This window comes from Anopheles arabiensis, chromosome 3 (genome assembly GCF_016920715.1).
Source record: "Anopheles arabiensis isolate DONGOLA chromosome 3, AaraD3, whole genome shotgun sequence".
Taxonomy (NCBI): domain Eukaryota; kingdom Metazoa; phylum Arthropoda; class Insecta; order Diptera; family Culicidae; genus Anopheles; species Anopheles arabiensis.
The window spans coordinates 91,851,499-91,879,123 of NC_053518.1; the positions used below are offsets into that span (position 1 = coordinate 91,851,499).

At 47.5% G+C, this 27,625-nt stretch overlaps 3 protein-coding genes, 1 long non-coding RNA gene and 1 other non-coding gene across 9 annotated transcripts; 4 read left to right on the forward strand and 1 right to left on the reverse strand.

The window, feature by feature from the left end:
- Positions 1 to 25: 25 nt before the first annotated feature.
- On the forward strand, positions 26 to 2,748 carry LOC120903757. Its single transcript, XM_040313362.1, has 4 exons — positions 26 to 184; positions 341 to 1,231; positions 1,310 to 1,693; positions 1,787 to 2,748. The coding sequence occupies exons 1-4, from the start codon at positions 158 to 160 to the stop codon at positions 1,985 to 1,987; spliced, it is 1,503 nt and encodes a 500-aa protein (XP_040169296.1). The 5' UTR covers positions 26 to 157; the 3' UTR covers positions 1,988 to 2,748.
- Trnaf-gaa lies at positions 2,388 to 2,460 on the forward strand. Its single transcript has one exon. It is a non-coding gene; the product is annotated as a tRNA-Phe (tRNA).
- A 212-nt stretch (positions 2,749 to 2,960) lies between the features above and the next one.
- LOC120902586 (peptide transporter family 1-like) lies at positions 2,961 to 12,133 on the reverse strand. Of its 3 annotated transcripts, none has more exons than XM_040311440.1 (6): positions 11,510 to 11,610; positions 9,964 to 10,279; positions 5,586 to 5,664; positions 5,280 to 5,508; positions 3,847 to 5,206; positions 2,961 to 3,766 (listed from the first exon to the last, which is right to left on the reverse strand). In XM_040311440.1, exons 2-6 carry the CDS (start codon positions 9,997 to 9,999, stop codon positions 3,293 to 3,295), a joined length of 2,178 nt encoding a protein of 725 aa, XP_040167374.1. In that variant the 5' UTR covers positions 10,000 to 10,279; positions 11,510 to 11,610; the 3' UTR covers positions 2,961 to 3,292. The 3 variants fall into 3 exon arrangements, with proteins under 3 accessions (XP_040167374.1, XP_040167375.1, XP_040167373.1); XM_040311441.1 differs by lacking the exon at positions 11,510 to 11,610 and adding an exon at positions 11,147 to 11,269; XM_040311439.1 differs by lacking the exons at positions 9,964 to 10,279; positions 11,510 to 11,610 and adding an exon at positions 12,077 to 12,133.
- On the forward strand, positions 11,553 to 13,642 carry LOC120902587. Of its 3 annotated transcripts, none has more exons than XR_005739435.1 (3): positions 11,553 to 11,898; positions 12,448 to 12,679; positions 12,746 to 13,642. It is a non-coding gene; the product is annotated as an uncharacterized LOC120902587 (long non-coding RNA). The 3 variants fall into 3 exon arrangements; XR_005739434.1 differs by having other exon boundaries at positions 11,554 to 11,894; XR_005739433.1 differs by lacking the exon at positions 11,553 to 11,898 and having other exon boundaries at positions 12,165 to 12,679.
- A 7,541-nt stretch (positions 13,643 to 21,183) lies between these two features.
- Positions 21,184 to 27,540, forward strand: LOC120903152 (ATP-binding cassette sub-family A member 3-like). The gene is made up of 7 exons (XM_040312402.1): positions 21,184 to 21,260; positions 22,110 to 22,343; positions 22,418 to 22,907; positions 22,976 to 25,222; positions 25,283 to 25,492; positions 25,568 to 27,240; positions 27,309 to 27,540. Exons 2-7 carry the CDS (start codon positions 22,132 to 22,134, stop codon positions 27,493 to 27,495), a joined length of 5,019 nt encoding a protein of 1,672 aa, XP_040168336.1. The 5' UTR covers positions 21,184 to 21,260; positions 22,110 to 22,131; the 3' UTR covers positions 27,496 to 27,540.
- Positions 27,541 to 27,625: the final 85 nt, after the last annotated feature.

Sequence of the window (27,625 nt, forward strand, 5' to 3'; positions counted from 1 at the left end):
GCGAAATGCGTTACTTTTTGGTAACGCCTCGTAACGTGTTTACAATTTCGCCGAGAACCTCCACCTCCGCACACGAGTGTACTGCGTGTTTACGTTTAGCAAATCGTTCCCTTCTTGCAGGACACAACCCACCACCACCAGCATTCCGAGAAGGCAAATGAATTTTAACTCCTTCCCAAATGAGGTAAGTAAGCCAACGCTACTAACCTGGTGTGGCTGAAAAAAGAAATTGGTGCGCAATTGGGCGCCGTTTGGTTGTGTGGGTAATTTTAAAGCTTGGAATCGGCCTAAATGCTTTGTGTGCTTTCTGTCTTCTCCCCACCCCCACCTCCACCAACAGGTGCTGTGTTCCATATTCGACTACCTGCCATGGAAGGATCGGCAGCGGGTGTCGCTGGTGTGTCGTCGCTGGAACGCCATCATCAACTCGGACCACTATCTGCGCGGCCAGAAGCTGGTGCTGTACAACTACAACAAGGCCAAGTTTTTCTCCGGTGTCGAGGTGGAGCTGCTGAATCGGCAGAAAAATATCGCCTTCTACTCGAACGCCATGTTCGACACGGAGGAGCTGCTCGACACGATCGGGCGGTCGTTTAGCGGCGGCAGCGCCATGGTTCGCTCGCTGTCACTGTTTCTACGGTCGGAGCATCGGCTGGCCCGGCTGGTGGTGGACAACATACCAAACTTGCGCCACCTGACCGAGCTGAAGATATCCGCCAACGAGGGCCTTACGAACGGTGTGCTCATCGACAGTGCGTCCCTGGAGAAGCTAAACATTTCGTTCTACCAAAGTTCGGTCTGCCAGCTCGTCACGCCACGGCTGCACACGCTGCACCTGACCGTACGCTACCCGAGCGAGATGGAGCTGATAGGGACGATCTCGGCACAGCTGGTCGAGCTGAAGGTGTCGTTCATCTCGAAGGACCACGTTGCGAAGCTGTTCCGGTGCGACTTTCGTTCGCTCAAGACGCTCAACATATCGCTCAAGAATGACAAATACATTGCGTACAGCGTGTCGCCGGTCCATCTGCGACCGCTCGAGCGGGAGGCCATTTTCGCGCAAACCATCGTCGGGCTGGAAACGCTCCGCATCGTCGACATCTGCAACATCTTCGACATTGACTTTTTGAAGATGTTTGCGTACGCTAAGTCGCTGAAAGCGCTCACCATCAACTACTTCAAGTTGGTTAGTGAAGTGGGCGAGCTGATAAACGGGTTTAAGGGACTAGAAGTAAGTGGCATCACAGTTATTCCCCCTGCGTCTTGGGCAATGTTCTACTAATAGTACACACTCTTTCCCCTTCAACAGTACCTTAATCTAGAGGGATGCCAGCGAATGGACGATTCCAAGCGGCTACAACTACCCTGTCTGCAGACACTCGTGATGCCTTACAAGCAGCTCTCCCTGTTTAGTGCCACGCAGCTCGACACGCTTACGACGCTGTACTACAACAACACGACCAAGGATCAAACACTGTTGATCAAGAAGATAGCGGCCACCTTTACCAACCTATCCTTCCTGTGCCTGCAACACTTCGACAACGAGCTCGATCGGAACGCGTTGCTCCATCTGAATCTGCTGACGAAACTGCGCGTCCTGGTCATCGAGAACATGTCTGTTTCGAGTTCCGTGTTTGAGAACTGTCCGACGGTGCCGCAGCTACAGCGGCTGGTAACGGACACGATTGTGTCGGTGTGTATAATGCAAACCGCTTCTTGAGAACGTCTGCCAGAGGCACATACTTAATGCATCCATCCTCTCTCTCATTGTGTGTCTATTCGGCAGGAAGTGTCGATGCTGGATATGATACCGGCCAGATTCCCCTCGCTGCAAACGCTCGTCATCAGCAACTGCTTCCTGTATCTGATACTCGAGGATAGCGGGAAACACTACACAACGTTCGACGAGTTGCGCCGCCAGATGCCCTGCTGTCGCATATCGACCAAAGACTCGACCATTTTCACCAATACCGCTAAGCAAAGCTGAAGAAAATGGGTAGCGAGAGAGAGAGGGAACCGGAGTTGGAGTGTAAGAATCTATTTAATTCATCATTCAGGAGAAAAGGATAAGAGGAGTACGTGATATTGTAGCGTGTAAGCAAGGTGTTGTGATTTGTGTGCACACAACGCCAGTCAGGGAATCGTCTTTGCAGCCAAACGTGTGCAGATGTGGATATGTATGCGTTTCTGTGTGTGCGCGTGTGCGTATGTATGTAATATATTTTACTGGGATTTTTCAACTAATTGCAAACTAAACGAAGAAGCGTGTGCATAAGAAATCATTGTGGTGCAATACGTGTGTAAGGAAGTGAGCCAAGCAACAGAAACGACAATATGGTAGTGGTAGTGAGTATTTATAGGCGTTTGAGCGGGAGAGAAGAGACAGCGCCGAAATAGCTCAGTTGGGAGAGCGTTAGACTGAAGATCTAAAGGTCCCCGGTTCAATCCCGGGTTTCGGCATATGAAGAAACTTTTTTGTTGGAGTTTTTGTTTGTTCGGCATAACGTTCTCACTTTTAGTTACTAAATTAGATTTTTGACAAAGTTTTAAGGAAATAAAAAAGAAACTTTTGCAATATGATGAAATATTCATTTCATCGTCAGGGATGATTTTCAAAGGGAAGAAGTTTAGTGTAAATGGAAGGAAAAATCAGGTACTAATGCCAATGCTTTAACTATAGTGATTATTCACAAAAACATATATTAAGAAAAATACAATAATTTTAAATAAATTCCATAACTGACTGTAGTTTATTCGAGTGAATTGTTTTCATCTGTTTCTATTACAGAATTACATTTTATGCAATTCTGCGTTTTTCTTCCGATAGCAGACTTGTGTAAAATATTTGATTAATCTTGTATTAAATTTATCCCGTCAAAACAGGGTTACTCAACCTTATACTTTCGGAGTTGACAATGACAAGTTGTAAAACAACAGAAACAGGACACGTGAAACGACTACAACTTGGGACAAAGATCTTTCTGTTATTTTTTATTCATCTTTTGAAACAAAAATAATTACAGCAAGTTTAGACAGTACCTATTTTTTACAAAAAAAAAGAACTATAAACCTAACTTACAGCAGGATGACGCCATTAAACGACGAAACAAACATAATACCTCTGACGCGCTGTTGTTAGTAGCAGTCTCAGTGTGCATTCACCTCGCTTGGAACCTGAAATTGTCCTGTGGAGACAATCCCCGGCGTGGATGCACTAGAGAAACGGCAATGCAATGTTACAACACATGGCTCTCAAAAACTGCGCCTCGTTCTTCCTCCTCTTCGTTCTCGCTCAGTCTTCCCGGTATGCTTCGTTTGCGTACGTTGTACTCTTGGCACTCCTTTCCGACAGCGTGTCACTGATGGCCAGTGCATCGTGCTGCTTCTTTTTGCCCTGCTGCTCCACCTCAATCGATTCGACAGACGATGCGCCGCCGGTCGTGACGGAGTAGCGATAGCGCATGGCCAGCACCATGAACAGGCCCATGTCGAGGAACATGAGCGCGGCAAAGAGGAAAAACTCGAGCGACTGCGACTGGACGAACTTGGCCTCGGCAATGAACACCACCAGCATGTTGCCGATCGCGACCGTCAGCAGCCAGAACGCCTGGATGACGGACTTCATGCTTTCCGGCGCCTGGGAGTAGGAAAACTCGAGCCCGGTGATGGAGAACATGACCTCGCCGGCCGTTATGACGACGTACTGCGGTATAAGCCACAGCATGTGCACCGAGTTGGACGGGGTGATCGTGTGTGTTTGAAGGTTCTAAAACGGGAGGGGGTGGGAAATGGGTCGGAATTAGATTGCTGATCGAGGTGAATACTCTTTATATATTCGTTACTCACAAACTCATTCTCCAAAAACTCGTCCAATATCAGCGTGTAGACACCGCCCGGGCTAAGCTTCACGGTGGCAATCGGACGCTCCCCGACGTACACCCCGTACTCGCCCTCCGTCACCGACGTCAGCTGATCGTACTGGTTGAGCGCCACGTTGTACACGACGTCCGCGTTCCCGTTGTGCCGCAGCGAGATCTGCTTGGTCGTGCGCACGTTCGCTAGCAGCCGCATCCGGGGCAGCCCGTTCCGGTCCTTGGCAGCCGTGTCGGCGTACTCCAGCAGACTGCTCCGGCCTCCCTTCCGGCTGATAAAGTAGCTCACCGCACCGCCCGCCTGCAGGCTGAAGCTCCCGCTGAATTCGGTCATGTTTTCCCGCACGCACCCAATTTCGCTCGTCTCCGCCCGGAACTGGAACGTACCGTTGGCCAGCCCCGGGGGCAGCTCGACGTGGAGCGCTTCGTAGGCACCGCGCGACGGCACACTGAACCCGGCCAGATTTGGTATGTCGGTGTGGAAGCGATAGTCGCACGGTAGCCCATTGAACACGCGCAGCTGTGCCTCGTGTGCGGCGGGCAGCATCGCCTCCGTACTGTCCAGAGCGATCTCCACAAAGCCGGACAGCACAAAGGCAGCACCGGCCAGTAAACCGCCCAGAGAGAGCTTCTGCAGTGGTCGTCGTATGCCAATCTTCGACAGGGCTGGATAGATTACACTCTCAAAGACGGGAATAAAAGCCAGAATGAGCAGCGGATTGATCACCTGCATCTGGTCGGGCTTGATCGTATATCCGGCCAGCTCACCGTCCATGCGCGTCGCCTGGAACGTCCACCGTGAGCCCTGCTGATCGAACAGTGCCCAAAACACGGGCAGCGGAATGTACAGGATCAGTATCTTCAGCAGCGCCTTAATGTCCGCCACAATGCCCTTGCCGTACTTGGACTCGGCATAGTCGAGCCAGTGAGCCCGTGGGCTCGTGCTGCTCTCCTTCGATCGCACTGCCAGCGCATTGCCGATACACTTGAACACCAGCACGATCATGTTGCCGGACGGTTTCTTGATCGTGTACATAGTCCGGCCACACACAAAGATGACGATCGCGAGTATCATCAGCACTGCCGGCACACCAAACGCCAGCGAGAAGCAACTGTTGTCCCCGAAGCAGTGCACATCCTCGCGCAGAATCGGCGTCAGCGTGGTGGAGATCAGCGATCCGGCATTGATGGAGAAGTAAAACAGCGAGAAGAACTTGGCCAGCTGGGCGGCTTGCTCCGGCAGCTTGAACTGATCACCGCCGAACGCCGACACGCACGGTTTGATGCCGCCGGAACCGACCGCTATAAAGAGCAGTCCCAGCACGGTCATCGAGCTGGAAATGAGAAGGTGAAGAATCGATCGAATTAAAAGGGAGTTTGGAAAGAGGAACGTCGCGCAGAACTCACGTGGCAGGTAGATTCAAGGGTGGAATGGCGCCGAGTGCGATCAGTGTGCTTCCCGCACAGTACACAATGGACAGGTACAGGATGGTTTTAAACTTGCCCAGCCAACTGTCGGCCAGGATGGCACCCATCAGCGGGAAGAAGTACGCCAGGCTGGTGAAGATGTGGTAGATCACGGTGGCGGTATCATTGCTGTAGGCCAGCTTTTGCGTGAGATAGAGCGCCAACACCGCTAGGAAGGTGGAGATGAACGGACGGACAGTTAGTATTGAAGTTGATAGATGGAAAGGAAGCTCTCTTTGATCTTACTTCGCATGCCATAGTAGTTGAACCGTTCGCTGAACTCATTGCTGATGATGAAGAATATCGACCGAGGGTACCGAACGGGCTGGGGAAAAAAGGAACAAAAAAGGACGAGATGAATTAGATTAGCGGTAAAATCATTTGGATTTAACTTCAACAAGAATCAACAAGAGCTTCGAGGCTTTAAACGCCGCAGCGCCATCTATGGAAGACTAGCGGTACTAAACAACTGGACGCAGTAATGACTGATGTTTTTTACAGCGAAAATTGTTCAAAAAATATAAAAAAGACGCTTTTTATTCATCTCTGCGGCAAAAACTGACTGTTCACAGTTTAATTGATAATTCTGATGGATATTAATCCCATATATTTAAGCATTTTCCAAAGCATTTCTGTTAAGATGGTCCAACCTGTGATCTTTGAAGAAACAGCTCTGTTATATCAGTAATATTTTGTCTCAAGTCGTTTCCTGTTGAAGGTGATCACCCTTCAAAACATCCCATACATCCCGTGGAATGAACTTAGAACACAATCTGGGCACATCGCTGGAAGCGCCACGGAGGAATGCCGCGCTATTACGCATTATATGTGTAACTGTGTCCCATTCAACTTCCACCTTGACGTTGCATTCCAACGATAAGCCAACAAGCCTGCTGGATTCTGGATTGGAATTTGCATTTATTTGCACGTAGTCTCGTGACACTGAGACGATAAAGCGCGGGCAAGCCTAGGCTCAAGCGCTACAACGGGTAAGATGATTCTGCAATCACGCTGTATATTCGCAACACGTGCGCCACTGCGGCGAATGCGTGTCCTATCCGTTCCGCAACTTCAGCCACGTGCCGTCGTTAACAGGCAGGCGGTAAACGAAGAAGGTCGGAAATAAGACTCCAACCATACAAAAAAATAAAATAATAATAATAATACTATTTCTCTTCCCCATTTGGAGCATGTATACTGTCTTGCGGCGCGTTTAAGTCACTTGAAGACAAACACCTTTAGAAAAAAAAACTACCCCAAAGCGCCTAAAGCATGTTAGTAAAACATAAAAGGGTGTGTCAAAGTTAACAAAAAATGTAACAAAACACACTACACTCATACACAGTTACACCGTTGTCTAACAAACAATCCCCCCCGCCCAAGGTAGCGTGACGCGTTTTTGGCGCTGCTATTAGCTTCGCGCCACAAAACCGATTACTATGCATTTTCTTGTGTGAATAAGTCCCTGCCCTGCCTTGCCCTCCACCACTCTGCAGGACAATGCCAAAAATAGAAAAGCCTTCACCGTGGCATTTTACGCCACAGGTGACCACAGTGTGCCACAAGGCAAGGCTGCAGGCTGATAGTAAGAAGGTGAAAATGGATAAATTGTGGCAAGAAGAAGCCGGAACGCCAACGTCGTGCTCCAGTTCCAGGTTGCTGGCTGATGCAATCTGGCGGGTGTAGTACGCGCATTCGGCTGATGCAACCGATGAACGATGTTCATTGAACTTTTTACTGGACGTGGGAATTTCGGAGCGAAGCGATCGAACGTTTGTACAGTGTGTGACACTATTCTAGACAGCAATGTTCTTTAGTGTAAGTTCCCCAAAGTTGGGGTTTCAAGTCCTCAGAATTGGGATTCCTATCGATACAGATGGAGAGTTTAAACATCAGAGATGTATGAGATGTATGAGAGATGATCGTGATCATCACAGAGACATGAATTCCATACTCAGGACATACCATTATGCATTATTAGTTCGAAGGAACGCGTACTTAGCTGGATATGGAATTACCCAGATCATCAGAGCTTAAGGGAAAAGCCTTGTAGAAAGTCCAGATTTTAATGTTCTTAATATTGTTGACCTGTTACCTATGTTAGTATCATCAGATTCCAGTCAATTTATTCTTTGAACTAACATATGTGCGCGATCATTGCGTTTCCTCCTGATCAGCACACGATCAGTCATCGAAAATAACGACCAAAGTCTCAATACAACCTTCCCTAGCCTCACACCACATTGTAATTACTTTTAAAAAGCCTTTTCCTATTCCACAAACCGACTTCTAATTGAGCTAATAGACAGAAAGAACGCACTCTTCAATCGGTTCGGCGTCAATTGAAGCAAATGATACACGTGTCCCTTTACACGTCCCTTTGCCGTTTTTGACGATCCATTCCCTTTTCAATCAAAGCCTTCCACAGCGTGACGCGTTTCAATCAATTACCACCCCCTTACTACACGTTCGTTACTCCATTTAGTGCAAATCTACTTCAATTCGTATCAATTAAAATTGGCGAGTGCATAGAAATGCACTCTGCACACGTGCGGGTGTCGCAACTTCGCAACGCAACGCAACGAAATTATGCAATTCTCGAGCAGCAAACGAGTTAGCACCCAGCGGCACGCAGTGGCACCCACAGTGTTGACCCACATCGAGCCGGTAGGAGAGGATGATGGAGGTTACGACTTCAACCTTCCTACCAATCGATCATACAAGCAGAAATCGGTTTGGATTTCAGATCCCATTTTTTTTCGATCTGTCCAAAGCAAAGGTGTCGATCAGTTCTGGAGGTCATAAGAAATAACTCCTCTTTATCTGTCCGCGGTTTTTTGTTGTACTGAAGGAACATTGATCGGGTGTATGTGAACGCCATGCCTCCACAATTTTTGAACCTCGTTCGTTTCATTGATGAACTGGAGGGGCAGCATCGTCGTCGGCGTCGTCGTCTCGTGAGAGTAAAAGCGGGTCAATGTTACGCATGCGTTAACACCACGCCAATGCCTTCAACGCTTCCCCGGGATCACAGCTACTGCTGGTCAAAAACTTGACCATCCAATGCCGTCGTTGTGGTGAGCACTGACACGCATCTTAAACCAGCTTTACCGGTATGGACGCAGTATGGAGGGGAGCGCTTAAGCGTCTGATCGAGCCCCTCTCGAAGATGTTCGCACGGAGGAGCGAATAGGCAGGCAGCCGAAGTTGGTGAAGATATCGTGAAACGAGCGCACGAGTTCACGGTCAGGTTTGTTTTGCTATGGAAAGTGGTTTTGGGCCGTATGGGAAGAAGGGAAGGATGGCTGGAAGTTGACATTTCAGTAGTAGTAGTAGTATTCTCAAGGATCCATTCCCCACTGTCCATTGTGTATAATGCAGCGAGCTGATTAATGTATGTAAAGCACGTCCAACCATATCCACCATTGGCCGATCTGTTTCCGCTTTCTTTTTACGGAGGATATTGCACGCGTACGTGGGCGGTTTCGAGGACGATCACCGATTGGGGATAATGCCCCGTGCACGTTTCTGCGATTCTGTTTGTGCGAAGTTCAAGAACAATCGACGGACGATGGTGGATGGGACGTGTTTTGTCACCTGAAGCGACTCAGGGATACGGCAAAGCTTGTGGGAGGGTTGCTGTACTTGACCATGGCAGAGGAATTTGACGCTGAACTCGTGCAGTATAATGAAGTGCGGAAGTTTGTGAAAGCATTACTCTGGTGGCCTTCGTCTTGGAAGTTGGAGTTTGAAGGATATGGGATCTATAAGATGAGCGTCGAATTGAAAACTTCAAACGATCATCTATACTAAATATGTTTGATATTTCACAGCTTTTGCCCAAATTATGCATCTAAATAGTACTTATCACATCTCTCAACCAGCGGATCATCATAAAAACTTCCTTCACTTTGCTCAACTGTAGCGAAATGATTACCATTCCTACTCTCCATCCCATTAGCAATCAGCTACTGAAATCAGACTGATCTCCCTTTCCTTCCACACCAAAGATCGACAGTTACAGTCGGCAAAGACTAATTAACTTAAGACCAAAATTACCGTAGATTCATTCATCCGCAAAATTGCGTCTTTTGCGCAAGAAAGCACCCGCCGGTAATTGAGTTACCGGTGGTGCGTACGCACGCCTAGCGAAAAGAGAAAAGGGCCCCGCAAGAAAGGGCACGAGACAGAGAGTGGGTGATAGAGGGATGGGAGAATGTCTGACCAAGCGTCAATACCATGATCGACACGATATCACCACCATTCGGTTGTTGGGTAAAAGCAGCGAACGTGAGTGTATGCAAGTGCCAGGTCTCTGCAGCCCAAAACCCATCATCATCACCATGTACACACGCTAAACCCTCGCAGTAGGCTGTAATTTCACTCGCTCCACGCGAAACGAGAGTTCACACGGTTACTTTGATGACACGCACGGGCGTGTGTGTGTGTGTGCGTATGTGTCGCTAGAATGGGGTATGTTGACCTGCATATTAAAACAAAAATGGCGCTAAATGCCACAACACTTGCTTTGCGCGCGTGAGTTGGCAAACTGGCGCGCATTATTGCCACTATTAATTACGTAGCGTATAAGCATTAGTAAACTACACATATCTCATATCATTACCGGTGTGCTATTAACTTCGAAGCGCGTTGAAACCATCGTGGAGCAGCCAGCTGCCTATGTGTCCTATGGCTGAGCGGTTCGCGTATCTTATCGGCGTAATGTACTGCCGACGTTTAACCAGCTTGGGCCTGGGAAATGGTGAAGCACCTTTACTCGGTCGAACGAAATCCTGGACGACAAATCCGGACTTTCCTTCCACTATATCACTCACGACACGACGTTACACTTGTTACCGCGCACAACAGGCCAACCTGCTTAAGGATTTTAACACAGAAAACACACAACAATCTCCACACATCGACAGTAAAATAAAGGGCTGCAAAAAAAGGGCACGGTACCGGTTAAACTCTATTTGCCATCACGGTAATTATCGTTGGATGACACACAGACACACATGTGACGTGTGAGGTGTCTCGCCGAGGAGTGTCTTATGGATCTACCACCGCTTTCTTCCACCAGCAAGGGGACACTAACACACTATGCAAAAAAAAAAAACAACAACAAGCAAACGAAGAGCAGAGAGTGTTTAGGTTTCACTTTTCTTCTGCGACACTAATTGGGTCCTCGCCACTAACAGAGATAACGCGCGTAACGCTCTTCGTCGGCGATCGTTACCCAACGATCGGTTCGACGGTATTTTGCAAAAAATATAATAATTAGATAGAGATAAGGGAGGAAGAGAGCGAGGGAAGTGAAATATTGTGACAAAAATGAAAACCAAACACTAATCTAACCATACACACACGCGCGCGTGTACTTTCTCTTTGATTCTTTTGCACCGATAATGACCACACACTCACACCAAACACACACACATACAAAACAACTACTATCGGTCCCCGAAAACTGAAACTGTGTTACGCCGGGTCACGGTTGATAGAACGCAAACAATTTTGTTCGTGTCGACCGTGTGTCTGTTTTCGGGACGCTTTTTCCTTTACCAGTTTGTTTTTGGGTTGTTCAATTTTTGGCTTTTGTGTTGGCAGTAATTTTCTTCCTCTTCATTGTGCGTCACTACGGCCGTGTGTGGTGAAAGATCTTCCGGTCGCGTGAAAGTAGCCGGAAGCACCCCTCGGTGCTGATGCAGTATTTTTGGAAAATGTAATTAACTGATTTTTGTTGTTTTCCTCTCTCTCTCTCTCTCTCTTTCTCATTTTGTTGGACAAACTGTGATCACACATACCCTCGGGTAGTTTCGTGCCTTGCTTAAGTGACTGACAAAGCTCGACCAAAATTTGGAGGGAATCAAACAACCCGAAAAGAACTAATGCTGCAACGCTGCAACACAACACACCATCAAACACACAAACACACACTGCAAGCGTTCAATTGAAACTAATTTATCTCCCTGGCAACGTAACGCGCACACCCATATACGCTTGCTTCACGGATTGCTGGGGATAGCCCCCAGGTTGGCTCTAATGCGATCACCCCCGATCCGATCCGATCGATCGTTCATGTACGCTGCCGTTTTGCTGCCCCTCCGACACACAACAGGTGTGTGTCCGCGCCTTATAACGCTCCGGCCACGCTCGTTTACACTTACAAGTAACGTGCGTTACGTTCGACGGTTGACGCTGGACTGAAAGCGCGAGCCCAGCTACCGCTTCGTAATAAATGTGGAAAATTAGTTTTCAATAAACACACGGCAGTAGCACCCCACTCTGGGACTGTGGTGTTTGCAGCAGTAGCACCACGGTGGAGGTGGAGAAGACCTTGTGTGTTGGTGTGGCTTTTTTGCTGCTGCTGTTTGGTGTGCCGTATACGTACGGATAGCTCTCGTCAGCGGTGTTTCACCGGAGGGGAAGTACTGTGATTGACCGTGTGTACACCCGTCCCGTCCCCACAGCACAGACGATCAGATCCGGGGATCCGCGTAACAGTGGCGACACTTGCTCGGTGATCGTTTCCTCTGATCGATCGAATTGGGAGTAGGTAAAATGTGGTTAATTAAAATGTATTTAAGTGTTATTTGCTCTGAATATAATGCACTCCGATATGTAGTTATTTGCAAAATTAGTAAAGCAGGCGACGGTGCCGGATAGTCTTGTGAATAAGAGCATGGAACGATACATTATATGACATTGGATCGAATCTAGCTTCATACACTTACTTTCTTATTGAGAAGTCTTCTTCGAAGTTGGTTTTTAAACATAATGAATATCTATGTAACAAACAGATAAGTCTTTTATTATAAAGTATAGTCAACTCCCTATCATAAACTGTTTGGTAAAAAACGTAATAAAAAGTGTTGTAAAACTATATTTAAAGCATTTGTCGCGCTTGTTACACCTCTGGCTGTGACAAACGTTCGTTCCCCACCCGCACTCAGTGTGTGTGTGCACGCGTCGATTAACTGAAAAGGTCTTTGCCTCACTGCCGCTCAACCACATTATGGAGTCACCCAAAGGCTTAGAACACACCCGTCGTAGCCGGCCCTCTCTAGTTGAAAGCTACTACAATATTTACACAATTGCATTACAGGCTTAGGGGAGAGAGAGACACAGATATTTGTGGTTGGAGGATGAAGGAAAGAGTCTAACGAACACCTAACGGGCGTGATAGATCGTCTAGCGGTGTGTTACAACACAGAAATCCCTCCAGCATGCACAGACAGCAGTAACCTGCTGGTAATATCCAAACCTACAGGGTAACGTCAAGTAGGGGCGACGACGTGATGATACGAAGATGATATCATTTACAAACTCGGGGGAAGGTAAGGAGCGATGCAAATGAGATGAATTTTATCTCTTAATTATTTTGCTTTATTTTTATATGACAGTGTGTGTGTGTGTGTGTGTGTGTGTGTTTACTTTCGGCCCCTGATTGTGCGGGAGTTTCGAGCGGCACCGGCAGCACTAAAGTGAGTGAATGCACGAAGTACCCACACGTCCGTCGTTTGTGCGATGAGTTGATTGCTTGAGGCTAAAGGAAGGCCGCTACGCGCGGTATGATCGACGAAAAGTGTAATTATCGTATGACAACATCCTATCAAACACCAGCCGGGTTAACGCGATGGTACGGATCGGATTCGTTGCGCGATCAATCCAGCGGAGCAACGTGGCTGAAACGGCTGGTTCGGTTGGGTTCATACGAGTGAACATTCTTCAAAAATTATAGCTGATTATACTCATGATGCGTCGTACCGTCGATCATCATCTATCTAATATGCTGAAAAATTTCCAATAAATACACCAGCATATTTTTCTATTTACCTTCAGGCAGTGAATTACATTAAACGTTATTTTAAGATCCCCCACCTTCGCTCCAAAAACTGTGATAAGAGCACTGTGATGAGAAGCAATTAAATTAAGGCAGTCAAGCGGGTACTAGGGTGAGAGTAGGGGAGAGAGAAATTTCATTAAACCACATAGTTGCGTCAGAGAACGATTTTGGGCACTGTCGAAGCAAAAGAATACGATGCTAGGAACTAGGGGCGCCAGATGGTGTGAGCGAAGCGAAAATAATACCGAGAACTCTGTATTTGCTTTGTAAAAACAAAGGACAATTGTCTGCGCTAAGGCACGTGCGCGCTTTTGGTGGCCGATCGGCCTTTCTTAGAATTTCATAGGTTAAGCGACAAACCACAGAAGTTTGCTATCATGAGCGTATGAAATAAAAGGGCAGTCCATCTTTAGCACTCGACGCGATCGGTCAAAATAAAAGAATTTTCACAGCAGTCCAAGTTTTAATGTTTAAATTCAAAACATTTTTTGGTCCTTCGAACCGGATTCGAACATTTGGTTACTCGAAACGAATTCCAACAGCAGTTTTGCTTAGTTCGATTCGAAACCTAATGCTAGCTACAATCACTATCCGCGAACGTGATTGTGCACAGTGAAAGTGTTGATGAACAATAAGAACAATGTCAGTGGAACGCACGCCGGTAAAAGTTGCCGATCTAGTGGGCGACCAAGAAAAAAGTGACACACCAGGTGAACAATTGCCGTCGACGTCTAAGATGGATCTCTCTGACCCGTTCAAAGGTTTCGGAACGGGAAAAAGTGACATGTTGGAACATGAAAAGGCTTCCAGAGTGCGCGATCATCTCGATCGAAAGATGAACCGACTGGATACCATTCTAAGCGATGCGGATCTGGAAATTTCCCAGCTTAACGAATGTGCGGACCGACTTGCGGCGGTGCAGTCGGAATACGAGAAAGTGCATGTGAGCATTTTAGAAGTGTCGGACACAATCGAAGAAGAGGAAGAAATTTATGCACGCTTCGAGACGAAGTTGTATAAATTAATGCGAAACGCAAAGCAGCGAATCGCAGCTGCTACAGTGAAAGAAGTGTTACCTTCTAACGTTTCGAAGCAAACATCGCGAGTGAAGCTACCGGAAATCAAATTACCGAAATTTGACGGTTCTTTGCAAAATTGGACGACGTTTCGTGATAATTTCAAAACGCTGATAGATGCGGCGCCGGAGCTAAGTGAAGTGGACAAATTTACGTATTTGATTTCATGTCTAACGGAAGATGCAAAGCGCGTGATTGAAGTGATAGAAGTTACCACAGCGAATTACAGCGTTGCTTGGGATTTACTATGCACCAGATATGAGAACAAATATCTAATAGTGAAATCTCATGTGGACTCTATTTTTGCCATCTCTCCGATTAAAAAGGAATGTCCGGAATCTATCATGCGTCTGGTGGATGAATTTGAGCGAAATTTGAAAATGTTAGAAAAGCTTGGTGAACGGCCTGAAGGGTGGAGTACGTTGTTAGTGTTTCGCTTGTCATCGTGTTTGGATCCGGCTACTTTGCGACAGTGGGAAACATATAAGCGTTCGACTGAAGTTCCTACCTACGACGAGTTAGTGAAGTTTCTCCGAGATCATTGTAGAGTGTTACAATCTGTGGAATCAGTGAAATTAGATCCGTCGGACAAAACCTCATCACAGTTTCGACGCAAACCGGTCCAGAAGAACACAGCAGCGTATTCGACAGTGTCCTTAGGTGCAGCGGAAAAGTGTGTTTTTTGTCGTGACGTAAAACATTCTCCTTACAAGTGCGTTATGTTCCGAAACATGGCAGTGAATGATCGAAAGGATTTAGTGAAGAACAAGAAACTGTGTTTCAATTGTTTATCATTGGGTCATACGGTTAAGGACTGTCCATCAGGTACATGCCGTATTTGCCACAAGAAGCACCACACCATGTTACACGAACAATCGAATGCCATGCCAGTTCAGGAAGTATTGCAACAGCAAACGATACCCGAATGCCAACCCGGTCCTTCCACTCCTGCTTCGTCTAATCCAGAAACTCCAGCTTCGTTAAATCATTGTTTTGTGAATGTGCCACCGGCTTCTAATCAGGTATCTTCAACGGTCTTGCTTCAAACGGCCGTGGTCAAGGTATGTGACTGCAACGGAACGCAGTATTGGGCGCGAGCTCTGCTCGACTCAGCCTCACAATTGAATATTGTGACAGAACGACTAGTACAACGTCTTCGACTCCCTCGCATCAAGGAAGTACACTCGATCGGCGGTATTGGTGAGTCGAAAATCATGTCTTACTCATCGGTCATGGTGAGCATCAAGTCAAATTGCAGTGCTTTTAGAACGACATCCAAATTTCATGTGCTCAGCCAAGTCACAAGAAATCTACCGGTAAGTGCAGTCGATCTAACAAGGCTAACCTTACCTCTAAACATCGAACTAGCAGACCCTAATTTCCATGAACCCGGACCAATCGACATGATAATCGGCATGGACCTGAATTATCTAATCTTGGAAGAGGGCCTTTTGAAAATGCAGTCAGGTGCATTGGCAGTACAAAAAACTGTGCTAGGATGGGTCATAGCTGGAAGAGCCACCGTTTGCCAACCAAGTGAGCAAACATCAGTAGTGGCTCATGTGAGCAGCAACCTCGACGCACAGCTTAGACAATTTTGGGAACTTGAAGCATGCCAGACTAACAGCAAACTATCGGTGGAAGAAAGCAAATGTGAACAATATTTTGATAGAACAACAAAACGTAACACCGCAGGTCGGTTTGTGGTTTCTCTACCAACACGCGACGACAAAATTGCCCAGCTGGGCGAATCCAAATCTATTGCTTTGCGCAGATTCCTAGCATTAGAAAGACGTTTAGAAACCAGACCACAACTTAAAGCAGAATATTCACAGTTTGTTTCAGAATATATAAACCTTAACCACATGGTACAAATAACAGAAAACACCACAGGACAAGTTAGCCCAAGCTATTACATGCCGCACCATTGTGTGCTTCGTCCCGATAAAACTACCACCAAGCTTCGGGTGGTGTTTGATGCGTCGTGCTCTTCCAGCAGTGGAGTCTCATTAAACGATTGTTTGATGGTAGGCCCAATCCTTCAAGACGATCTTATGTCTATCTTACTAAGATTTCGAATGCCAAAATTTGTACTCGTGGCTGACATTGAGAAAATGTACAGACAAATTTTGGTAGCTGACGAAGACCGTCCCTTGCAACGAATTCTATGGCGAAATAAACCAACCGATCCAATTTGTACATTTGAATTGAGCACAGTCACTTATGGTACTTCTTGCGCACCATACCTCGCAACTAAAACTCTACAACATCTAGCAAAACTAGAAGCAAATACTTACCCAGAGGCAACAAAGGTTTTAGCTAACGACTTTTACATGGACGACATGCTAACAGGAGTCAATAGTGTAGAGGAAGGGCAGAAACTCAGTGACCAATTATTGAATTTACTTCAATCTGCTGGTCTTTGTCTTCGTAAATGGACATCTAACTGCTCCGAACTACTAGAAAAAATTCCCGTTGATCTTCGGGATGATCGAACTGTTTGTGATCTTGATTCGCCAACATCATGCATCAAAACATTGGGTCTGAAATGGCAACCAACAACCGACAATTTTCTCTTCGAAACACCTGAGTACAGCAATCATGACAATCCAGTTACGAAACGCATTGCTGTATCAGACTCGGCAAAACTTTTCGATCCTTTAGGATTGGTCGGTCCTGTGATAGTGGCAGCTAAAATGTATCTTCAAGAGCTTTGGCGCAATGAAACGTCTTGGGATGAACCTCTCAACCCACCACTACAGAAACAGTGGAGAGATTTTCGTAAAAATCTTGCAGAACTTAATAACATAAGTATCCAACGTTGGGTTCTTTCTCACACGCCTGTAAAACAAATACAGCTACACGGATTTTGCGATGCGTCTGAAAAGGCGTACGGCGCTTGTATTTACATCAGATCTGTATCCAGCGATGATACAGTTACAGTGAATTTACTAACGGCTAAATCTAAAGTAGCTCCTCTGGCAACTTCGCGTAAACAAAAACGAGTTTGTTTACCTCGTTTAGAGCTATCAGCCGCATTACTCTTGGCACATCTGTATGAAAAGGTTTCCGGTGCCTTGAAAATTGAAATAAAACCATATTTTTGGTCGGATTCAAGTATTGTCCTACACTGGTTGGCAGCAAACCCATCGCGCTGGAAAACTTTCGTTGCGAATCGTGTATCGGAAATACAACATCTCACTGCAAATGGAAAATGGAATCACGTACCCGGTATAGAAAATCCAGCAGATATAATTTCTCGCGGAATGGATCCAGCACAGCTACAGCATGCCACATTATGGTGGAACGGCCCTAATTGGCTAAATGAAGAACCTCTGATTTTCCCTACAAAGGTTGCAAGTAAGGTTGAACTACCTAAGGAAGATCTCGAAGAAAGAGTTACGTTGGCAGCTCATTCTATTGAACCGAGTTTCATTTTTAAACTGCGTTCGTCATTCGGCGATTTGAAAAGACTTGTAGCATGGATACTCAGATTTGCTCACAACGCAAAACTCAAAAATCGTGATCAACGACGATATACGCATCTGACCACTGAAGAACTAAACGATTCAATCAAGTGTCTCGTCCGTCTTGCACAACATGAATCATTTGCGGAAGATTTTAAAAATCTTGAAAAAAATGGTTTCGTTGCAAACCATTCCAAATTGAAGTCGTTAAATCCATACATCGAAGCCGGCATACTGCGAGTAGGTGGCAGGCTACGTCATGCAGAAGTATCTAACGATCGACGACATCCTATGATACTTCCATCCAATCATCCCCTCACCGACATGATTGCAATGTTCGTTCATCTGAAAATGTTGCATGCCAGCCCTCAATTTCTGACCACGAGCCTGCGCGAAAGGTTTTGGCCTTTGCGAGTCAGAAATTTAGCCCGAAAAGACAGTGCACTCATGTTTGCAATGTTTCCGCTGTCGACCAACATCGCTTCAACAAATTATGGGCGACTTACCAATGGAACGCGTGTCTCCAGCCTTACCATTCGTCCGCACTGGAGTGGATCTATGCGGCCCGATAGCATACCGCTATCCCCATAGAAAATCGCAGCCGCTAAAAGGATACGTGGTCATTTTTGTATGCATGGTCGTGAAAGCGGTGCACATCGATCTTGTTACAGACTTGACCACAGACGCCTTTATTGCGGCCCTACGCAGATTCATCGCGCGCAGAGGTAAGCCTTCATTAATTGAATGTGACAACGCTAAGAATTTTGTAGGCGCATCGAAAGAATTGGCTGTCCTAGCTCAGCAATTCAAGGATCAGGCATGGCAAGGCGACATAACTCGGAAGTGCAGCGATGAAGGCATCGAATTTAAGTTCATCCCCCCTCGTTCTCCGAATTTTGGCGGCCTATGGGAGGCGGCTGTCAAATCCTTCAAAAATCATCTTAGGCCTACGATGGGAAACGCGTTGCTGACCTACGAGCAGCTCACCACGCTTCTAACGCAGATCGAGAGTTGCATGAATTCTCGACCGTTGACTCAACTATCAACCGATCCAGCTGATCTTGACGTTTTGACGCCGGGACATTTCCTGATCCATCGTCCGCTTTCTGCCTTGGCCGAACCATCCCTGGAAGCGGTTCCAATCAACCAGCTGAATCAATGGCAGGAAGTACAAGAATATCTTCGAAGGCTGTGGAAACGTTGGAGTACTGAGTATTTGTCCGGTCTACAACCACGGACAAAGTGGACCCGTCAACGCAACAACATCTCCGTCGGAACAATGGTGCTTGTGAAAGACGATGGTTTACCACCCCTGAAATGGTGTTATGGTAGAATAGTTGAGATTTTTCCGGGAAGTGATGGGAACATAAGAGTAGTTACCGTCAAAACGAAAGATGGTTTGTACAAGCGCGGAATATCAAAAATCTGTATTTTGCCTGTAACCGAAAACAATTCTGTTGAATTCAATAATTCAACCGGGGGGGAGTATGTCGAAGCAAAAGAATACGATGCTAGGAACTAGGGGCGCCAGATGGTGTGAGCGAAGCGAAAATAATACCGAGAACTCTGTATTTGCTTTGTAAAAACAAAGGACAATTGTCTGCGCTAAGGCACGTGCGCGCTTTTGGTGGCCGATCGGCCTTTCTTAGAATTTCATAGGTTAAGCGACAAACCACAGAAGTTTGCTATCATGAGCGTATGAAATAAAAGGGCAGTCCATCTTTAGCACTCGACGCGATCGGTCAAAATAAAAGAATTTTCACAGCAGTCCAAGTTTTAATGTTTAAATTCAAAACAGGCACATTAAACACATTTGAATTGGATAATGGGGGAAATGTGATAATAAGTATAACACCTTTTTTTCAATTAAATACGAAAGTTTTGGGAAGAAAAGGAAGGAAGTAAAGCGAAGATATTGCTAACTACTGAAGGATGAAATATATTAAAAAACCAACAATTCAGCAATAATAACTGATCATAAAATTGATACAAAATTGATTTAATTTTACGAGGCTTCACAACAATATTACAACATTTGTCTGGAGTGCAAAAGGTGTCAAAAATCCAGATGAAAGGGAATCCATCTTCAAGACCTTTGAATAAAAAATATCGCCCCATTGACCGAGAACCAGTCGCACTCTTCACCAAACCTGTTTATAACCTTGTCCATTAGGTTTGTTAGCACCGCAGCATTTTTTTTTTCGCAATCATCGGCAGCATACCACTTTACCGCCGGACAGCCATTTTTGTGACAGAACGAGCAGGACGAGCGAACACGCGCGCGCGCACGCGATTTTAACGGTCAATGCCATCGAAAGTGACAACCTATGGGCTGCTCTGTTGCGTCTCCGTCGGATGGCACACTCTGGAATGGGGCTGGAAAGTGAAACCGATCCCCCTCCGCGTACGTCCGATTCCGATCCAGTTCCAGAGGCGTTTTTGAGGTGGTTTGCATTGTTGCTTTTATCTCATACCTTAACCGGATGCTTCCGCGTGTGCAAATCACATCAATGCCGCAGTAAGCTGTAGTCGGTTATCATTGGGAGGCGGCGTGGGTTGATCTGGACCTTATGATCATTTCGTGGGTGAAAGATCATGATGGCCGTTTCTTTAAGTCTACCGCGAAGGTTAGTTGGGATGCTATTTTTGCAAAATGCAAAGTCCAACCTGAAGGCTGCAGAAGATTTATTGAAGAATCATTCGACAAAGCATTTTTGAATAGTAAATTGGGATTAAATGCTTCAATAAATTAGACAAAAAGAGAAGCAACCATTCAGCACAACAGATACCGCTCGACATCAGATCCTATCATAGCTCAAGTCACGAGCTCAAGTCACCAATTGGATTGAATGGCGATAAACGTTGACACTAATTACGCATTGATTTCGCACATGCAAATAAACCATCGAGAGATGTCAATCATCAACCCGCTGCATCGCCGCGATCGATCGACCAATTCTCTTATCAATCACATGCATATGATAGCAGACGAAGAAGCACGTACGTAACCTATTCACGTGCATTTGGTGACCATTTGTTTGAGTGTGTGTGTGTGCAGCATACAAAAAAGCCAAACCTCATTGAGATCAACTGAATCAGCTGAATCAGTCACACCGTAATGGTACCCCGCGGAAGAAGATAAAGCTCCCCAAGCGCCAAGCAGGGTTTAATTCATCGGCATTTGGACAGTCCCGCGTGCGGGAAAGATGTCGTCACAAGATCACGCCTCTACAATCGACAAATCTGTAACTCATCGTACCGGAATTAGATGCGTGGAATTGCCGGGGCCCGATAATCGCTATCTCGTATCGTGGCTCTCGTTCGCAGGTAGAATAGGCCCAATTGGCTTCCTCTGATAGGGGGCTTATCGATCTGAATTGGCCGAATTGCCCGATATTGGAAGCGCTAGATTTTCTATAAAAGTCGCCACTGGAGCTGGCCAGCTGGTGAGACGAATTTGGTCGTGATAGTGATACCAGTGGACGTTGTGCAATATAGTCCCTTTAGCAGTCGGTGCTGAACAGACGGTGTAAGTTTAAGGGCAAGTGTTAAAATAATGGGAAAGTGTTGTGTCAATTGTGTTGAGAGTGTTATGCTAAATCAACTCAAATAGTGATCTGTTCCTCTAGTGACGTTAATAAGGCAATAGTTAGTGGCGTTAATAAGCCATCAAACTATTCTATTATCATTCAGTTCCTCTTTACGTAACCGTTTTGGCACTGAACTATCATCATATTCGTTTGAAAAGTGCAAAAACCCTCCACAAAAGGGCAGTTGCACTTAATAAGTGAACTTGAACACTAAAAAATGAACCTTTTAAGTCATAAGTCTCAATCAGCTGAGCAGCAAGTGCAAAACCGCAACCGATTAACGCGTTTGTTACCAATTCGATTTGGCCCTCTGGAGAAGCCCTCTGGTCAATGTACTGGTTCGAGGAGCATGCTGATTGAAGCTGATTGCGATTACTTTATTCCCTATCGGTGGCCGCTGCAGATATCGAGCACCTGTTCGAAATAATCACTACCGTAAACAATATTTGATGTTTCGATTGTTTTCCAACCAAAATGAGAAAGTTGCAGTAGGGTTGAAAAGAATAATATTTTCCCATCGGATGTTTTAGTTCGTCAGATTATCGAATATATATGTGCGTTGCGGATTACTGATTAGCGGGTAATTTAGGGAACCGGGCAGGTACTCACCCACTGATAAGCCGGTGCGATAAAGCGGATAAATTGCTGCTATTTGTAGGCGAGAATGACTTCGTAGGCTACCTAGACAAAAACACAAGAAACGCATTGTCAGCATTACACCGAGTTTCTTCCCACGTTGACGCACCCGTTGATCCTTACCTAACGTAACCTTCATCTGTTTGTTGCAGATAAAAGGGTGACACAGGCACGATGGCCACTTCCAGCTGGGATAAGTTTATCCTGCTGCTGTGGAAGAACTGGATCATCCAGAAGCGCCACTACGTGCAGACACTGTTCGAGATACTGATCCCCGCCATTGCCTGCGTGGTGCTGATCGTGGTCCGCGGGTTGGTCGATGCGGATGTGTACGATGAGCCGACCACGTGGAAGCCGCTGGAAATTAACACCGTTCGGCATATGATGTGAGTTTGCGTTTGTCTGGCCAAGAAGAAGAAGATTGTGTGCTTACCCTACTTTCACTAAAACCCATCATCAGGCCCGAACTGAACCCCAACATTACCCCACCGATAACGTTCATGCTGGCGTACAGCCCTCAGTCAGCGCTGACCGAGCGGATTATGCGCCGGGCTGTCGATCAGATCCTGGAACCGATCGATATTGCCGGGTTCGAGAATACCCAGCGCATGGAGGACTTCTTCCGCCTGAACTACTCACTCGCTGGGGTTGAATTCCCCGAAAACTATAAGGACCTCGACACCCTACCCAACAATGTGACCGTCGCGCTACGATTCCCGGGCGAAATGCGAACGCTGCAGGATGACTTTACCGCGTTCTGGGCAAACTGGGCGACGGAGCTGATGTTTCCGGCGTTTCAGATTGCCGGTGCCCGGGAGCGGGAGCGGGACGATGCTGGCTATCCGGCGAACTACTACAACGAATCGTTCATCGCGGTACAGAGTGCCGTGTCGCGGGCGATCATTCTCGAGCGTGATGCTTCCTTTGCTCTGCCCGATATCTATTTGAATGTAAGTAATGAGAATTTTAGAGATTGTTGATTGGAAAACAATAGTTATCTTACCTTCCGATTCCACAGCGCTTTCCCTATCCACCGTACTACAGCGATCCTCTGCTGACGGGATTTGAAAATTTGCTCCCACTGATCATCGTGATCGCGTTCTTCTACACCGCCATCAACACGGTTAAGTACATCACGGTCGAGAAGGAGAAACAGCTGAAGGAAACGATGAAGATCATGGGCTTGCCGAGCTGGTTGCACTGGTCGGCCTGGTTTGTGAAGTGTTTGCTGCTGCTGATCGTGTCTATCTCCCTGATCGTGGTGCTACTGTGCGTCAACATCACCACCAACACCGACCTGGCGATCTTCGAGTACGCCGAGTGGACGGTCGTCTGGTTCTATCTGTTCGTGTTTAGCATCACAACGATCTGCTACTGCTTCATGGTGAGCACGTTCTTCTCGAAGGCTAACATTGCGGCCGGCATTGCCGGCTTGCTGTGGTTCATCCTGATCGTGCCGTACAACATTGCGTTCGCGAACTACGACGATATGACGGCGGGCGCCAAGACAGCGCTGTGTCTGTTCTCCAACTCGGCCATGTCGTTCGGGTTTATGCTGATGATGCGACACGAGGGTACGGCTACTGGGCTGCAGTGGTCGAACCTGTTCGAGCCTGTTTCGGTGGATGATGATTTCTCGGTCGGAGATACGATGGTGATGCTGCTGGTTGATGCCATAATCTATCTATCTATCGCACTGTACGTGGAGAAGGTATTCCCGGGTGAATTTGGCATTGCCGAACCGTGGTATTTCCTGTACACGAAGAAGTTCTGGTGCAAAGAGACGCAGCAAAAGCAGGAACCAGCGGTGTTGGATTTTAGCAACTACAATACGCCCAACATCGAACGCGAGCCGGATGGCAAGTATGCCGGTATAAAGATAAAGAAACTGCGCAAAGAGTTCCAGAAGAATAAGGTCGCTGTGCAGGGATTGGACCTGAACATGTACGAAGATCAGATCACCGTCTTGCTTGGCCACAATGGTGCCGGTAAGACGACAACAATGTCCATGCTGACGGGGATGTTTTCACCTTCATCCGGTACGGCGCTAGTGAATGGGTACGATATACGCAACAATATTGATGCGGTCCGAGGATCACTTGGACTGTGTCCCCAGCATAATGTGCTCTTCAATGAGATGACCGTGGCGGAACATATAGAATTCTTCGCTAGACTGAAGGGTGTCCCAAGGAGTAAGATAAAGGATGAGATCCGTCACTACGTGCAGCTGCTCGAGCTGGAAGACAAGCTGAACAAACAGTCCCACACCCTGTCGGGTGGAATGAAACGAAAGCTGTCCGTTGGAATAGCACTGTGCGGAGGCTCAAAGGTGGTACTCTGCGATGAGCCAACGTCTGGTATGGATCCTTCCGCTCGACGGGCGCTGTGGGATTTGCTGATCAAGGAAAAGCAAGGCCGAACTATACTACTCTCTACGCACTTCATGGACGAGGCGGATATTTTGGGCGATCGGATCGCGATCATGGCCGAAGGTGAACTGAAAGCCTGTGGATCTTCCTTCTTCCTGAAGAAGCGATTCGGCGTTGGTTATCGGTTGATTTGTGTGAAGGGTGCCAACTGTGATCGTGCTCGGCTGACGGGCATTCTCCGGCAGCACATTCCCAACATTAACATCGACACGGACATTGGGTCGGAGCTGTCGTACGTGCTGAACGAAGACTACACGGCCGTCTTTCAGGATCTGCTGCGCGATCTCGAAGACAACGTAGAGCAGTGCGGCATTACGAGCTACGGCATATCGCTGACGACGTTAGAGGAAGTGTTTCTGCGCGTCGGAAGTGATTCGTACGCGTTGGATCAAAAGAAGGGCTCGAGCGATAGCGAGCAAGATAGTAGCAATGGATTAGATAGTAGCTACGGCAGCTCCACCGTCACGATGAATCAGACGAGCGACACGCAACCACTGCTCGGTGGATCGAGCCTGATATGGAATCAACTGTTTGCGATGCTGCTGAAGAAGTTTATCTCCACGAAGCGGAGCTGGGTACAGATGCTGGTGCAAGCGCTGATCCCTATCTACTTCGTGATCGTTACCGTGATCATCGTGCGAACTTTCCCCGGTCAGACGGATCTGCCTGCCATACCGATTAATGTGTACAACTACAGCACAACGACTACGATCCTGCAGGCATCGGACCCTGGCAGTCCTTTCGTGGACGGATTTCGATCACTATTTGAGGCGTTCCCGAGCACCCATCAACTGCGGATCACCGATAAGGATATGGTGGACTATATTTTAGATGTGGTGAGTATGGGAAGGTAGAAATGGGGGAAGCTGAGCACTATCTAACATAATCTTTTCCAGTCAACCGAGAACATTGGTTTGGTGAACCGAGAGTTCATGGCAGCCGCATCGATCACCAACACAAATCACACCGTCTGGTGGAACCCAACCGGCTTCCATACTGCTCCCTTAGCACTGAACTTTATGTACAACGCCATCATTAAATCGATCAACAAGAACTTTGAGATCACCATCATTAACAAGCCGTTACCGTTCAAGGCTGAAACGAGAGTAAGTTTCGTGGCTGACTCTTTGACACGATTCCTGTATCACTCACAATGCTTTCTCTTTACCTTGTTATTCCAGTTCACTCAGCTTCAGGCCGGCAACAATCTCGGCTTCCAGATCTCGTTCAACACCGGCTTCGCGATGTCCTTCATAGCGGCCCTTTACATCATGTTCTACATCAAGGAGCGCACCAGCCGCGCCAAGCTGCTCCAGTTCGTCAGCGGTATCAACGTGTTTACGTTCTGGATCGTCTCGTTCGTGTGGGACTTCCTCACGTACGTCATCACCGCACTGATTTACATCGCGACGCTGGCCGCCTTCCAGGAGGACGGGTGGTCCTCGTTCGAGGAGCTCGGCCGTGTGTTCCTAGTGCTGATAGTGTTCGGCATTGCGTTCCTGCCCGTCACCTATCTGTTCTCGTTCTGGTTCGAGGTGCCGGCGACCGGTTTCGTCAAGATGATGATAGTGAACATCTTCAGCGGGACCATCTTCTTCACAGCCGTGTTTCTGCTCAAGTTCGACGGGTTCGATCTGAAGGACGTGGCGAACGGGCTGGAGTGGGCGTTCATGATATTCCCACTGTTTTCGCTCAGCCAGAGCTTGAGCAATATCAACGTGCTCTCGACGACGGCTTCCGTGTGCCTGGAACAGTGCACGGAGGAGACGGCTTCGCTATGCTCGCAGGAGTACCTCTGCAGCTTGCTGCCACAGTGTTGCGATACGAACATCTTTTCCTGGGAATCGACCGGCATCAACCGACAGCTGATGTACATGGGTGGGGTGGGACTGGTCGGCTTCCTGATACTGATGGGCATCGAGTTCCGTGTGGTGGAGCGTGTACTGAAGCGTCGCAAGCGATCTTCCGGGGCGATAACACCAGCAGGCAGCGAAGATCCCACTCAAGATGATGACGTTTTGGAAGAGAAACGGCGGGTGAAGTCACTCTCGGATGGTGAGCTGGCAAACAAGAACCTTGTGGCGAGCGATCTGACCAAATACTACGGCAAGTTCCTGGCGGTCAACCAACTCTCAGTGTCGGTGGAGGGCTCGGAGTGCTTTGGACTGTTGGGCGTAAATGGTGCAGGCAAGACGTCCACGTTCAAGATGCTCACGGGCGATGAAAACATTTCGGCCGGTGAGGCATGGGTGAAGGGCATCAGTCTCAAGAGTAACCTCAACCAGGTGCACAAAGTGATCGGCTACTGTCCGCAGTTCGATGCTCTGCTGGAGGATCTTACAGGCCGCGAGACGATGAAAATCTTTGCCCTGCTGCGAGGTATTCCGCAGCAGGAGATTGCGCTCGAAACGGTACGCCTGGCGGAGGAGCTTAACTTCATGAAGCACATTGACAAGCGCGTCAAGGAGTACAGTGGAGGCAACAAGCGTAAGCTCAGCACAGCGCTCGCCCTGCTAGCCAATCCGGCCGTCGTGTATCTGGACGAACCGACCACCGGGATGGATCCGGGCGCGAAGCGTCACCTCTGGAACGTCATCATCAACGTGAAGAAGGCGGGCAAATCCATCGTCCTGACGTCACACAGCATGGAGGAGTGTGAGGCCCTTTGCACCCGGCTAGCCATCATGGTGAACGGCGAGTTCAAGTGTATCGGCTCGACGCAACACTTGAAGAACAAGTTCTCCAAGGGTTACTTTCTGACGATAAAGCTGAACCGCACGGGCGATGGCTCGACGGCTAATGCCGAACCGGTGCGACAGTTTGTGGCACAGAATTTCGCCCAAGCCGTACTCAAGTAAGTACAAACCCCTTTAAGTATTGGGCCCTAGGATTAATACCCCTTTTCACACGTTTTAATTGCAGGGAGGAATACCACGATTCGCTCACCTACCACATCACACAGTCCGAGCTGAAGTGGTCGTCGATGTTTGGGCTGATGGAGGAAGCGAAACGGACGCTCGATATCGAAGATTACGCGCTGGGGCAAACCTCACTGGAGCAGGTATTCCTGTTCTTTACCAAATACCAGCGCGTTACCGATGATAACTAGAGAGGAGCCCTGATTAGTGCGTTAGTTCTACTAACGTACTAGCGACCAGTCCAGTACTTCATTGAGAATACAGCTAGCGGCCCCTTATCATCACCACCGTGCGACGTGTTCGTGTACCTGCTAAGTTCGA